General features: G+C 64.3%; 2 protein-coding genes across 2 annotated transcripts in view; one reads left to right on the plus strand and one right to left on the minus strand.

Annotated features, from left to right (window-relative positions):
* FAM83H (family with sequence similarity 83 member H) overlaps window positions 1–4,395 on the plus strand; it is a 9,627-nt gene extending 5,232 nt beyond the window's left edge. The window contains 1 exon segment of the mRNA XM_040261623.1: window positions 59–4,395. Coding sequence (XP_040117557.1) covers window positions 59–2,867 — 2,809 coding nt within the window. The 3' untranslated portion in view covers window positions 2,868–4,395.
* A 1,475-nt stretch (window positions 4,396–5,870) lies between these two features.
* MAPK15 (mitogen-activated protein kinase 15) lies at window positions 5,871–11,683 on the minus strand. The gene is made up of 14 exons (XM_040261624.1): window positions 11,508–11,683; window positions 10,207–10,305; window positions 9,922–9,951; window positions 9,727–9,817; window positions 9,136–9,266; window positions 8,861–9,024; window positions 8,529–8,668; window positions 7,753–7,810; window positions 7,291–7,428; window positions 7,085–7,190; window positions 6,821–6,980; window positions 6,614–6,732; window positions 6,400–6,528; window positions 5,871–6,297 (listed from the first exon to the last, which is right to left on the minus strand). The coding sequence occupies exons 1-14, from the start codon at window positions 11,574–11,576 to the stop codon at window positions 6,121–6,123; spliced, it is 1,611 nt and encodes a 536-aa protein (XP_040117558.1). The 5' UTR covers window positions 11,577–11,683; the 3' UTR covers window positions 5,871–6,120.
* Between the last annotated feature and the right edge of the window lie 324 nt (window positions 11,684–12,007).

Below are 12,007 nucleotides of genomic sequence, written 5' to 3' on the forward strand. Positions count from 1 at the left end.
CCCCCACCCCCAGCGCTGGTCTCGCCCCTCCCTCTGACTGGCCCCTCCCGCCTCCCAGCTTTATGTGGTCCTTCGAGAAGATCCACCGGAGTCTGGCGCACGTGTTTCAGGGCGAGCTGGTCTCCAGCTTCGATGAGGAATTCCGCATTCTCTTCGCACAGTCCGAGCCGCTGGTACCCTCGGCTGGGGCGCTGGCCCGCATGGACACCTATGCCCTAGCTCCATACGCAGGGGCTGGGCCACTCATGGGCGGCCAGATGCCCGGGGCTCCCACCCCCTTCTCCTTCCCCAAACGCGCCCACCTCCTGTTCCCACCACCTCGGGAAGAAGGCCTGGGCTTCCCCTCCTTCCTCGACCCCGACCGCCACTTCCTGTCAGCGTTTCGCCGAGAAGAGTCTTCGAGGATGCCCGGGGGCGCCCTGGAGCCGCACACGGGACTGCGGCCGCTTTCACGGCGGCTGGAAGCAGAGGGCGGGCCAGGCGGGGAGCTCTCGGGCCCGCGGGGCTTCTTTCAGGCGCGGCACCTAGAGATGGACGCCTTCAAGAGGTACAGCTATGCGGCCGCCGACGGTGCGGGCGCAGTGGAGAACCTCGCGGCCGCGCGGCAGGTATCACGGCAGACGTTCCTCAGCCACGGCGATGACCTCCGCTTCCAGACCAGCCATTTCCACCGTGACCAGCTCTACCAGCAGCACTATCAGTGGGACCCGCAGCTCGCGCCAGCGCGCCCGCAAGGCCTATTCGAGAAGCTGAGGGCCGGCCGCCCTGGCTTCCCAGACCACGACGAATTCGCGCTGGGCGCCGGGCCACGATTTCCGGAGCTCGGCCTGGACGGACACCAGCGGCTGGACTACGTGCCATCCAGTGCCTCACGGGAGGTGCGCCATGGCTCGGACCCCGCCTTCGGGCCCGCACCCCGCGGTCTGGAACCCGGCGGGGTCCCTCGCCCCAACCTGGGCCAGCGCTTTCCTTGCCAAGCGATGACGAGGCTAGGCCCAGAAACGGTTCCCGAGCCGGAGCCAGAGCGCAGGGGTGGACCCGAGGGGCGGGCCGGACTGCGGCACTGGCGCCTCACCTCCTACCTGAGCGGCTGTCACAGCGAGGACGCTGGCGAAGAGGGCCTGCCCACACCCATGGAGACTGAGGCCTATGACGATGACGTGCTGGTTTCTGGGGGTCGGGCGACCGCTGGGGACCTGCTTCCCTCGGCCTTCCGTGTGCCCGCGCCCTTCCCAGTCAAAGGCCCAGCGCCGGGCTCTGGCAGCGGTGGTGGCGATGGACCAGAGCGCGAGGGCCTGGAGGAGGCAGGTCTGGTCAAGCAGGACTCTTTCCGTTCGCGCCTGAACCCGCTGATCCAGCGCAGCTCTCGGCTGCGCTCCTCGCTCATCTTCAGTGCATCGCAGGGTGAGAGCACGGGCGGAGCCGCTGGGGCCTCCACAGAGAAGGTGCAGCTGCTGCACAAGGAGCAGACGATCAGTGAGATGCTGGGGCCCGGCAATGAAGCCGTGCGCTCTGCTGCCTCCACTAAGGTGGCCGAGCTCCTGGAGAAGTACAAGGGTCCCTCTCGAGACCCTGGCGGCGTGGGGACAGCTGTCACAGTCGCGAGCCATAGCAAGGCTGTCGTGTCCCAGGCATGGAAGGAGGAGGTGTCTGCGCCCGGTGGCTGCGGTGGGAGCGAGCGCCGCAGCCTGGAGAGCTGCCTGCTGGACCTGCGTGAGTCCTTCGCACAGCAGCTGCACCAGGAGGCGGAGCGACAACCTGGAGCTGCCACTCTCGCTGCCACCCAGCTGCTGGACACGCTGGGCCGGGGCAGCAGTGGCACGGACCGGCTGCCCCCCCGCTTCCTGTCTACCCAGGACCACTCCACCTCCCCGCAAGGGCGAGACAGCCCCCCACCAGAGGGGCCTGGGGGGTACCAGTCTGAGCCAAAAGGGAGCCCCACCTCAGCCTACCCGGAGCTCAAGGGGAGTCCCACTCCTGGGTTTCCCACCCGCAGAGGCAGCCCCACCGCTGGATTTACTGAGCAGAAGGGGAGCCCCACTTCTGCCTACCCTGAGCGCAGGGATAGCCCGGTGCCTCCTGTTCCAGAGCGCAGGGGCAGCCCTGTGCCCCCTGTGCCTGAGCGCAGGGGCAGCCTCACCGTTCCCTTCTCCGGGGAGTCTCTGAAGGCCGGGCCCACAGAGGAGGCGGTTGGTGGCCCCATGGAGGTCCTGCGCAAAGGTTCCGTGCGACTGCGGCAGCTGCTGAGCCCCAAGGGTGAGCGGCGGGCAGAGGATGGAGGCAGCTTTCCAACGCCGCAGGAGAATGGGCAGCCTGAGAGCCCCCAGCGGCCGTCCCTAGGCCGAGTTGACAGCACCGAGACGGCTGCAGAGGAGCGGGGCCCGCGGGCGCGCGTGGCTTCAGCCACAGCCAATGCCTTGTACAGCAGCAACCTGCGGGACGACACGAAAGCCATTCTGGAGCAGATCAGCGCCCACGGCCAGAAGCAACGTGGAGTCCCCACCCCGGGCCCAACCCCGGCCCACAGCAGCCCAGAGCTGGGTCACTCGCCAGCGGCCGGCGTCCTGGCCCCTGACATGTCCGACAAGGACAAGTGCTCGGCCATCTTCCGCTCGGACAGCCTGGGGACCCAAGGCCGGCTGAGCCGCACGCTGCCTGCCAGCTTGGAGGAACGCGACCGGCTCCTGCGCCGCATGGAGAGCATGCGCAAAGAGAAGCGTGTCTACAGCCGCTTTGAGGTCTTCTGCAAAAAGGAGGAGCCGGGGGCTCTCGGGGCCACGGAGGGCCCTGCCGAGGAGGATGCCAGGGACAGCAAGGTGGGCAAGTTCATGCCCAAGATCCTGGGTACATTCAAAAGCAAGAAGTGAGTCACCTGGCCTTCTAGCCCAGGCCGAGGTGCTTGCATCACCGTCGGGCAGAACACTTGGCCCTCAGCCAAAGCCCAGGGAGCCGGCTGAGCCAGCCAGAGTCTGCTCCACTTGAGGCTCAGCTGGCAGCCCTCCCGGCCTCATGCCCCTGGGTCTCTCCTCCCTTAGAGCTTCAGCCCCAGCTGCCCACTGACTTACCACCCCAGCTCTGGCCCTGCACACCTCTGCCTCTGGACCCTTAGCCTCCCCCTTCTTAGGCATCTGTCTCCCCTATCTCTCTGTGCCTTAGGCCCCCATACTCTGGGGTCCGTGCATCTCAGGGCTTCCGTGTCTCAGGGGTCCCCTCTCCTCGTGACCTGACTGTGCTGCCCTTGTCCACTGCCTGGCAGTCCCCTCCTCTCCAGGCCTCCCAACTTCTCGGGGCCTGTTTCCACACCTGCGTCTGAGGTCTTAGGGCTCACTTCCTGCCCTTTGCCCAGCGCATCCCTGCTTCCCTCCTTCCCTCCCTCCGGGCCCCTCCCCTGGTCCCTGACCCTTCAGCGGGGGTGGGGCCGCCACTCCTGCAGGGCCCCGGTCATCACCCTGCAAGGGCAAGAACCCCGGGCTTTGTGGCACGACAAGTCCAGTGGATGATGGGAGGCCCTGGCCTCACGAATCGTTCCTGACAGATGGCATGTTCACAGGTGCATCCACAGTCACACCTCAGAAAGGGGCTGGATGTGGAGCCTTCTGTGAGGGCAGAGGATGGCATGTGATGGCCCCTGAGCCCCGGCACACTGCTCTGATGGGTCTCGGTGCCCCTGACGTGGGACCTCTGCACCTCAGTCCCTCATCTAAGTGGTCCTTCCTGCAGGTGCCCAGCAGACCCAGACTCTGCCCTCTTGTGCATCCTTTCCCCTTTGTCACCAGCCCCCAAAAAATCTGTCCAAGGTTCCCCATGTAGCTTTCTTGTATCTTTTTTTTTTCCCACCTCCAGACAGTAACTGATCTGGAATGATTCATTTTGGCACCAAATGCTTCGAAAGCCGCCCCTGCCCTCACCATAGGTGCTGGTATTGTTAAATTAGTGTTTGTGCTATTTCTTTTTAAATAGTTTTTTTTTTTAAGTATAGGAAACACTAATTGCTCTTTGGGGACTGCCAGGTATGGCCTCAGTCCTGACTGAACTCCTGCGCCCTGGTGGCCCACGGTCTCATCACCAAACCCACCGCCCAGGTGGGGTGATAGCAGAGACTTTGGTTCGAATGGAAAAGGCCGCCAGGGAGCAGGATGAGCCGAGCATCTCTGGTCCTCGTTGTGCTTGCTGACACGTTTGGTTTGGCCTGGCCTGCCGTGCAGCTGTTCTGAGCAGACCGGCCTGGGCCTGTTGCTAATGGAGAGCCCTCGCAGGAAGTGGAGGTTCTGCCCAGGGAGAGGCCCGAGGCCCTCGGACCCTCCTGTCTGCGTCCTCCACATCATGCTCAATAAGACCTCACCTCAATGTGATTCTGCACATTTTGGTGTTAATAAAAAAACACAACACATGAAATATTCTGCTGTGTTCGCAAATACATATACATACCACCACCCAGTTATATTTTGCAGCCTTTAGCCCTATTAATGTCTCAGGTTTCTCTCTGGACACCACCATCCATTCCTGTGGGGTGGATTAAAGACCCCTCCCCATCTATACTGCCACCACCTCTACCCGCATCTTCTTTTTTTTTTCTACCCACATCTAAGCAGCACAAACCCCTTCCACCTCTCCTGTGATAGGCCTCATTTCACCAGCCCTCTGTGTAGGCACAGCCCATTGGCACACCCCTGGTTGCCAAGCCCAGCAGATACTTCCTAGCCTCGTCTCAAAGTTCCCATCAACCTGGGGCTGCCCTTGGCCAGGGTGCCAAGCAGCCATTTGTCCAGTTGTCTGGGCCTCCCAGACCCTCCAGTCTTCCAGCACCACCTCTGCACTCAGGGCTGGACTTCTTGGGTACCCTGCCCCTTTCTGGGCAGTGACATTCATTCCTCAGCCCTATGGGTCCTCCGTATTCATTGCTTGCTATACCTCAGGCTCTAAAAATACAAAAAGCTGCCCCTTCAGGCAGCCCCATCTCGTTACTGGCTCACCTCCAAGCCAGAACCACGGTCTCTCCCTGGCCTTCCCCAAGCCCTGTTCTGCCTTCTGAGTCTCTCCTGTAGCTGCCAGGTCTAGGTCACGCCCTGCCCAGCTCTCCTTGATCCATACCTCACCCTCCCCTGCAGCAGCTGATGTCTTCCACTGTCTTCCGAAGTAGGGCGGAACCGCCTGCTCCTGGCTGAAAAGCCCTTGGGCCAGGAACACCTCCAACCAGGCACCGGAAAGTGGCCTCCCTGTGTCCTGACCACTGCCCAGGGTGGGTGCAGTGTGAGGTGTGCGTGGAACCAGAAGGTACCTCAGTGCTGGCTGGGACGCTCCCACACCTCAGTCCCACAGCCCGTCTGGGCTCACACTGGGCACTTAGCCTGGTGATACCAGAGGAGGAAGCCTCGAGCCCCACAAGACATTCACAGCTGCTCTCCCCTTCCCCAGCCAAGATCTGGAGACAAGCCGAGCGCCTGTCCCCGTGTCGGTGGGGCGTGGCTGACTGCAGTCAGGGGCACTGTCCCATGTTCTCCCCTTTCCTGCTGTGGCTCAGGGCCACAAGTGCGGTCACACGGTGACTCGCAGCCCGGCAACAGATGCACGGAACAGGACCCTCCCCGGCAGGACCACTGTGGGGACCGCCTCACTCCTGCAGCACCCCCAGCTGGGACCTGAGGTGCTCAGGCACCAGGCAGGCCCTGGATGCTGTGGACAGAGGTGACCCCAGGGCAACCCCCAGGCAGCCTTAAGCTAGAAAGCACTGGACACTGAGCAGACGGGAGCCCAGATGACAGCATATGGCACCCTGGAGGCGTCTCAAGGGCTCTGTCCTCCAGAAGGGAAAAGGTTTGGTGCAGCCTCGCTGGCAGACCCTGGCTGAGGATGACAGATGGCCAGGCAGGTGGGAGACAGATAGAACTTTATTGGAGGAAGTGATGGAGGTTGGGGTGTGAACCTGGGCTAGTCCCCCAGAGAGACCCAGACAAGCTCTGGGACTCAAATGTGGCCAGGAGAGGGTGCGTTGGGGAAAAGGTAGGTGGAGAGCACCGGGGGCTTGGGCCCCGGAACCTGTCAGAGGAGGGGCAACCTAGGGACTGGGGGAGAGGCGCGGGGCTGGGCGCCGAGGAGGTCCGCTTGAAGACTCAGGGCAGCTCAGGCGTGATGTCCTGGGAGGAGGGGCAGGCAGCCCAGCGCCGAGAGGCAGACGGTCCCGTAGGCTTGGGAGTAGCCCCCCAGCGCGGCCCGCGCGGCCCCCTGGGTCCCCTGCGCGGCCGAGGCCCCGAACATCCTCCGACCTGGCCGGGCAGCCCCGGGAAGTCTAGGAGGAACCTGCACACAGACGAGAATCGAGGCCCGTGGAGGGAGAGCCCGGCGCGGGGAGGAGGGGAAGGAAGGGGGCGGGGGGCCGGGGAGCGGGGCGCGCGGGCTCACCCGTGGCGCGCCGGGCGCGTTCGCACCACGGCCCGGGTTCCGGTCACTCCGGATCAGGGCCCGGACGGCCACCTGAGCGGCGGCCTGCGAGATCAAGGACGGCGCGGCCTCCCTCACGCTGGGCTTCACCTGGGGAGGAGCGAGTGGCAGCGTCACCGGCGCCCTCTTAAAGGAGCAGCGGGAGCGGTCCTGCCGCGCCCACACCACGACCTACCCACGAGGATGACGTCGCCCCGCCGGGCCTCGCCCCTCTCCCAGAACCTCCTGGGGGCGGAGGCTGGTGCAGGGGGGCTGAGTTCTGCTTGGGAGGGTCCTCGGCTCCGCCGGGGGCGTCTGTGGGGTCGGGAGACCAAACCCGGGGTCAGGAGTCCGGCGTTGCTGGCGGTTGGTGGCCCCACACATCGGCCGCCAGACCACGCACCGTGCACGGGGCCGTGGCCGGGGTTATTCCGAGACCGGCGTCCGGGGTTCAACGCGGGCGAGCCCGAGGGCAGCTGGGCCTCCGGCTCGGGGGTCGGGGAGCCGCCCCCCAGGCCCGTCTCCTTCGGGAAGCGGCCGTGGCCCCTGCGCTCCAAGATCATCTGCGAGAGCACAGGGGCGCTCAGAGGGCGGTGGGAGTGGGGGCGGGGTCGCTGCGCAGAGGAGGCCTCTGGGCCCGAATGACGCGGGCGGCGTCTCAGAGCACCTGATGGAGGCGGCGGCGATACTCGGCGGCTGAGAGCTGGGCTCCTTCCTGCACGGGGAGCCGCACGTCCCCGCCCAGTGTCCACTCACGGGCCGGGCAGTGGAACCTGAGGGGAGCCAGCCAGACGGGTGCTGGGGTGGTGGGGCCGGGCTGCCTCCGGAGAGCAGCTCGGAGCTTTACAGCCCAGCGCCACCCCCAGCCGCTACCTCTGCACGTAGGGGTGCTGCAGGGCCTGGGCTGCGCTGAGCCGCTTGTGCGGGGCAAACACCAGGAGTCTCGAGAGGAGGTCCAGGGCGTCTGGAGGGGTGTCGCAGGGCAGGAGGGCATCTAGTGTCTGCCTGGGCCTGCAGGAGGCCAGCTCGTCAGGGCCTCCAGGGTCTGGCCCCCGTCCACATCTATGCCCCTTGCTAGGGTTTCAACTTCCACCCATCCTCTGGTTTCCTGCCCCCTGCATCACCCTCGGGACCGGGGAAGGTCGTCAGACCCCTGATCTCTAAGGCCGTTCTCCCAGCGCCAGCGGGGCCCACCCTGGTCTCCTCATTTCAGGCTGACCAACAGTTTCCTGATTCAGGACCGTGGTCAAGAGGGCAGGGCCCACGGAGCTGACACTCGCTGGCCCTGAAGGCTGCCGGGAGCACGCTGGGGCCCCCTGAAGCCCCCGTACTCACCGGGACCCCAGGTGCTGCAGAACTGAGATGTTGCAACCAGAGCTGAGCGCCAGGAGGTCTGGGAGCAAGGGCAGAAGGCAGTGTGCTCAGGAGTCATGAAGGTGGTCGGCCCGGTAGGGCAGGGAGGTGGGCGGCCACTGCTTCTGGCCTTCGGAGCAACCTCCTCTGCTCTCTGGCTCAAACCCCGAAAACCAGGTCGCACACCACCACTAGTGCACTCACACGTGCGCCTGTCCTTACACGCCTGCCTCCTCCACACGCCGCGTGCTCTCGCGTGCATGCATGTACCCCCCACCTCCATGGGAAGCGCCTTGCCCTCTCCGCCAGAGCAGACTGGGGAGAGAACAGGGCTCCCCACACTGCCCTCACACCGCCACCCCCCAGGGAGGAAGGACCACTGCGGACTGCCCCCTCCAGCCGCCTCCACCCATCCCTTTTCTAGCATCCTGTCCGGCCCCTGGCAGCACAGTGTGGAGTTGCCTGTTGCCCCTCCACAGAGCTCGTGCTGTTGTCCTGCCCTGGGTGGACCCCTGATGGGCACTGCCTGACCCTCATGGGCCCCATATCCCTGGCAGAAACCCCCAGCAGCCCTCCCCTGGGCCCACCCTGCACAGCTTGCCCTCTCTAGGCTTGCCAAGGCCTCTGGACCCTGCTTATCCCACCTCCCTGCCATTCCCAGCCCCAGCCCCTCCCCACCGTCCTCCCATGCAGTCCTTGTGCGTGAGGTGCCATCCCCCCACAGCTGTGTGCCAGGAGCCGCCTGCCCACACACTCACCTTCCTCGGATGGTGGCAGGATGGCCTCCAGGATGAGCTCCAGCTGGTGGAGGGTGGACGTGCCGGGGAACAAGGGCCGACCCCGCAGCATCTCCCCCAGAATGCAGCCCAGACTCCACATGTCCACCCCGGGGGTATACCTGGTGTAGGGGGAGTGTGGAGCTGGAGGGGGGACCCTAGAGGCCGAGGCACAGGTGAGAGGAGGGACTACGAGTGGGTTCTGGGACTCACGGGGCAAGAAGGCCGAGGGCCCTGGCTGAGCAGGGGGGCACAGGGGCCCTGACCTTGCAGGGGGAGGTGGGGCAGGATGAGGGCAGGTCGCTCGGTGTTACCAGCTGGAAGACAGCAACATCTCTGGAGCCCGGTACCATCTCGTGGCCACATACTCCGTCAGGGCATGGCCCTGGGGCACCTCAGGGAGGCCGCTGAGGGGGCGAGCCAGGCCAAAGTCACAGAGCTTCACCAAACAGCTGGCGTTCAGGAGAACATTGGATGGCTGGTGGTGAAAAGGCAGGCTGCGGGCTGACCAGGCTGGGGCTCGAGGACCCGGTGCACTGCTGCGGCACCGGCCGGGCAGTGGAGCTCAGCAGACAGGTGTGGGTGGTACCTTCTGGTCCCGGTGGATGACCCGCCCTGAGTGAATGAACTTGGTGGCCCGCAGCAGCTGGTAGAAGATGTAGCGCTTGTGGATGTCCTTCAGCAGCGTGCCTTTGCAGATGACGGCATTCAGGTCGGTGTCTGGGGAGGCCTGCAGGTCAGGCTGGCGGGCCTGGGGAGGGTGGGCCAGGCGAGCCCACTCTGCACCCCTGCGGGGACTCCTCAGCCCCCACAGACCCGGGCCTCACCAGCACGTGCTGGGCACGAGCGCTGCCCGGGAGCCCCTGCCCGGCTCTCAAGCCTGCCCACCGTCTTTGTCAGCACAGCAAACAAAGTTTGTGGAATTGTTTTTATACTTTATGTCATGATGCCTTTGTTTTATCAAATGAGCAGGAAAAAAGGACACGTAGCTGCAAAACCTCGCGGGGGGGGGGTCAAGGTATTCACCACCAGGCCTTGGGGGCTGACACTCTCCAGCTCCAAGGGACTCTGCTCACGCTGAGCACACTGGCCACTGTGGGAAACACTGGGGTGTGGGCAGGCGGGGGCGGTCCTGGGCCTAGACAAAGGGGGACTGGTGTCTGAGGGAGGCCTCACTCACCCATAGACTCAAACACCAGGTAAATGTCCCTGTCGTTCTCTGCTGGGATCACATCCAGGAGGCGGACGATGTTGGGATGGTCCCCAAATTCCTGGGGAAAGAGCAGGGGGCTGTGCCCTGGGGGCCAGGGGCCAGGCTTCCCCTTCTTTGGAGAAACAGTACCTGGAGCAGCAGGTAGATGGCCTGGCCACTCACCTGGAGAAGCATGATTTCCCGGAACGTCCGCTGGAAGGAGACAGAAACACGAGTGTGGGTGTGGAACAAGAAGGAAGCCCCTGTCCAGAGAGGATGCGAAGGGACAGACACTCAGTGCCCGCACACCTGCTGGACCCTGGGTTTGCAGGGGGCAGTGCTCTGAAAAATGCAGAAACCTGCTGTGATTGGGTTTCCAGTTGTACCTTTCCAACACAAGGCAGCGGGGGGCCACCCCCCAGCCCTGCCTCATCCTTTCCCACACCACTCGCTTCCCCACTCACTTACCTGGGCATCTGTCTTATCCTTGAAGGCATCAAAGATTTTCTTGATGGCCACGACCTCGCCAGTCCTCCGATCCATTGCCTTCCACACAATGCCATAGGCCTGAGGAGGACGGTGGTCAGCCTGCAGGGCACAGAGCCCCGCCAGACTGCCTCCTGCAGACACAAGCCTCCTCCTTCCCACTCTGCTTCCAGAAAGGGGAACCCCCAAAGCTGCAGGCCTCCAGAGGAGGCTGATGGGAAGCAATGGGGGTTAGAGGCAAGAGAGGGGGCTCTGGGAAGGCCCCAGGGGGATGTGGGGTAGCAGGTCCTGACTGTGGAACGGGAGGGAGTTCCTGGGTGAGTCCCTTCTCTGACAGACTTTCACTTTTGCAGGCATCCTGATCCCACTCTCGTGTACCCCATCCAGCCTGTCCACAGATCCTGTTGGCTCCAACTTCAGAATTCATCAGAATCTGAAGACTTCTTCTCCTCTCTGCCCCTCCATCCTGCTCCGAGCCTCTCCCACCTCCAGCCCTATCACTGCCCGACCTCTTAAATTCTCTCCCCTACTCACTCCCACAGGGCATCCTCAGCCGAGCAGGCAGCCTGGCCTTGTAAAGTGGTACCAAAGGCTGCTCCTCTCCCCGTGACACTCACAGCAGGAGCTGAAGTCCTTGCAGTTCCCCAAATCCCCACGTTCCCAGACAGTCCCCCTAGTCTCCCGTCCAGTTACATCAGCTCTGCTCCTTCCCACCAGCTCAGCATGTCCTTGCCCCAGGGCTTTTGCACGACTGCTCGCACTACCTGCAACTCTCTCTGCTCCGTGTCTCACGCTTGCACACACCCTGTGATCCACCGTGACACATGTATTCTCACACAGTCCCACCTGCCCTCCCACGCCCACAGTCACAAACGCACTCAGGCTCTCACGGGGCTCTGGCCAGCACTCCATGCCCACCCTACTCACTGGCTCAGGCCCTTCTTGGGCAGGCATCTGCCCACCCTCGGTGCCTGTGTCACACTGTGGGCACCGGGAGAGGCAGCCGGGAGCCTGAGGCGGTGGTGGGGACAGCGGGGGCCGGGGGGCTCTAGGATCAGACCCGAGACCTTGGGGGGCCCAGCTCTCAGCTGCGTCCCAGAGCCACGGGACAAGTTCCCTGCGAGTAGGGCGCCCTGTTGTCGGAAACGGGGCACACCTGCAGCTCGTGGAGGAGGCAGGACCCCAGCGCAGGAGTCCCTGCAGCGTGGACGGCCACAGTCCCCTGACTGGCCCTACCCACGTCCTGCAGGTCCCGCGGACGCCCGGGCGCCTCTCGAGCTCACCCCCTTTCCGAGCCGCCGCTTGAGCAGGTATCGCTGGGCGACCTGACGGTCCACCTCGGCGGTGCACATGTCGGCAAACGGGAACCAGGAAGCCTCCAGACAACCGCGGGGCTCCAACTGTTGAACCCGGTTGCCTTGGGAACCGACGGAGCGCCGTCTGCCGTCCAAGCCCCGCCCCATCCGGGGCCGCCGAGGAGCCCCTCCCCGCAGCCCCGCCTCGGGGCCCGCCCCGCCGAACCGGAGGAGGTGCCCCTCTCCACCCCCTCGCCAAACCTGCGCCCAGGGAGCCTTCTGTCCACTCCGGGCCTTTGCACGTGCGGCGCCCACGGCCGGGCCTCCCTCTCTGCCTTCTTCCGGGCTTGCTAAGGCGGTACCAAAGGGTAAAGTGTCACTCGTAGCCCTCCTCTCCGGAGGTATTTGGGGGCAGGGGCCGTGCCATCCCCAACGTGTAAAATGCTACAGCGACTTTGGGAAAATATTTGGTCGTTTCTTAAAATGTT

This window comes from Oryx dammah, unplaced genomic scaffold (assembly GCF_014754425.2).
Source record: "Oryx dammah isolate SB20612 unplaced genomic scaffold, SCBI_Odam_1.1 HiC_scaffold_19, whole genome shotgun sequence".
Lineage (NCBI taxonomy): Eukaryota > Metazoa > Chordata > Mammalia > Artiodactyla > Bovidae > Oryx > Oryx dammah.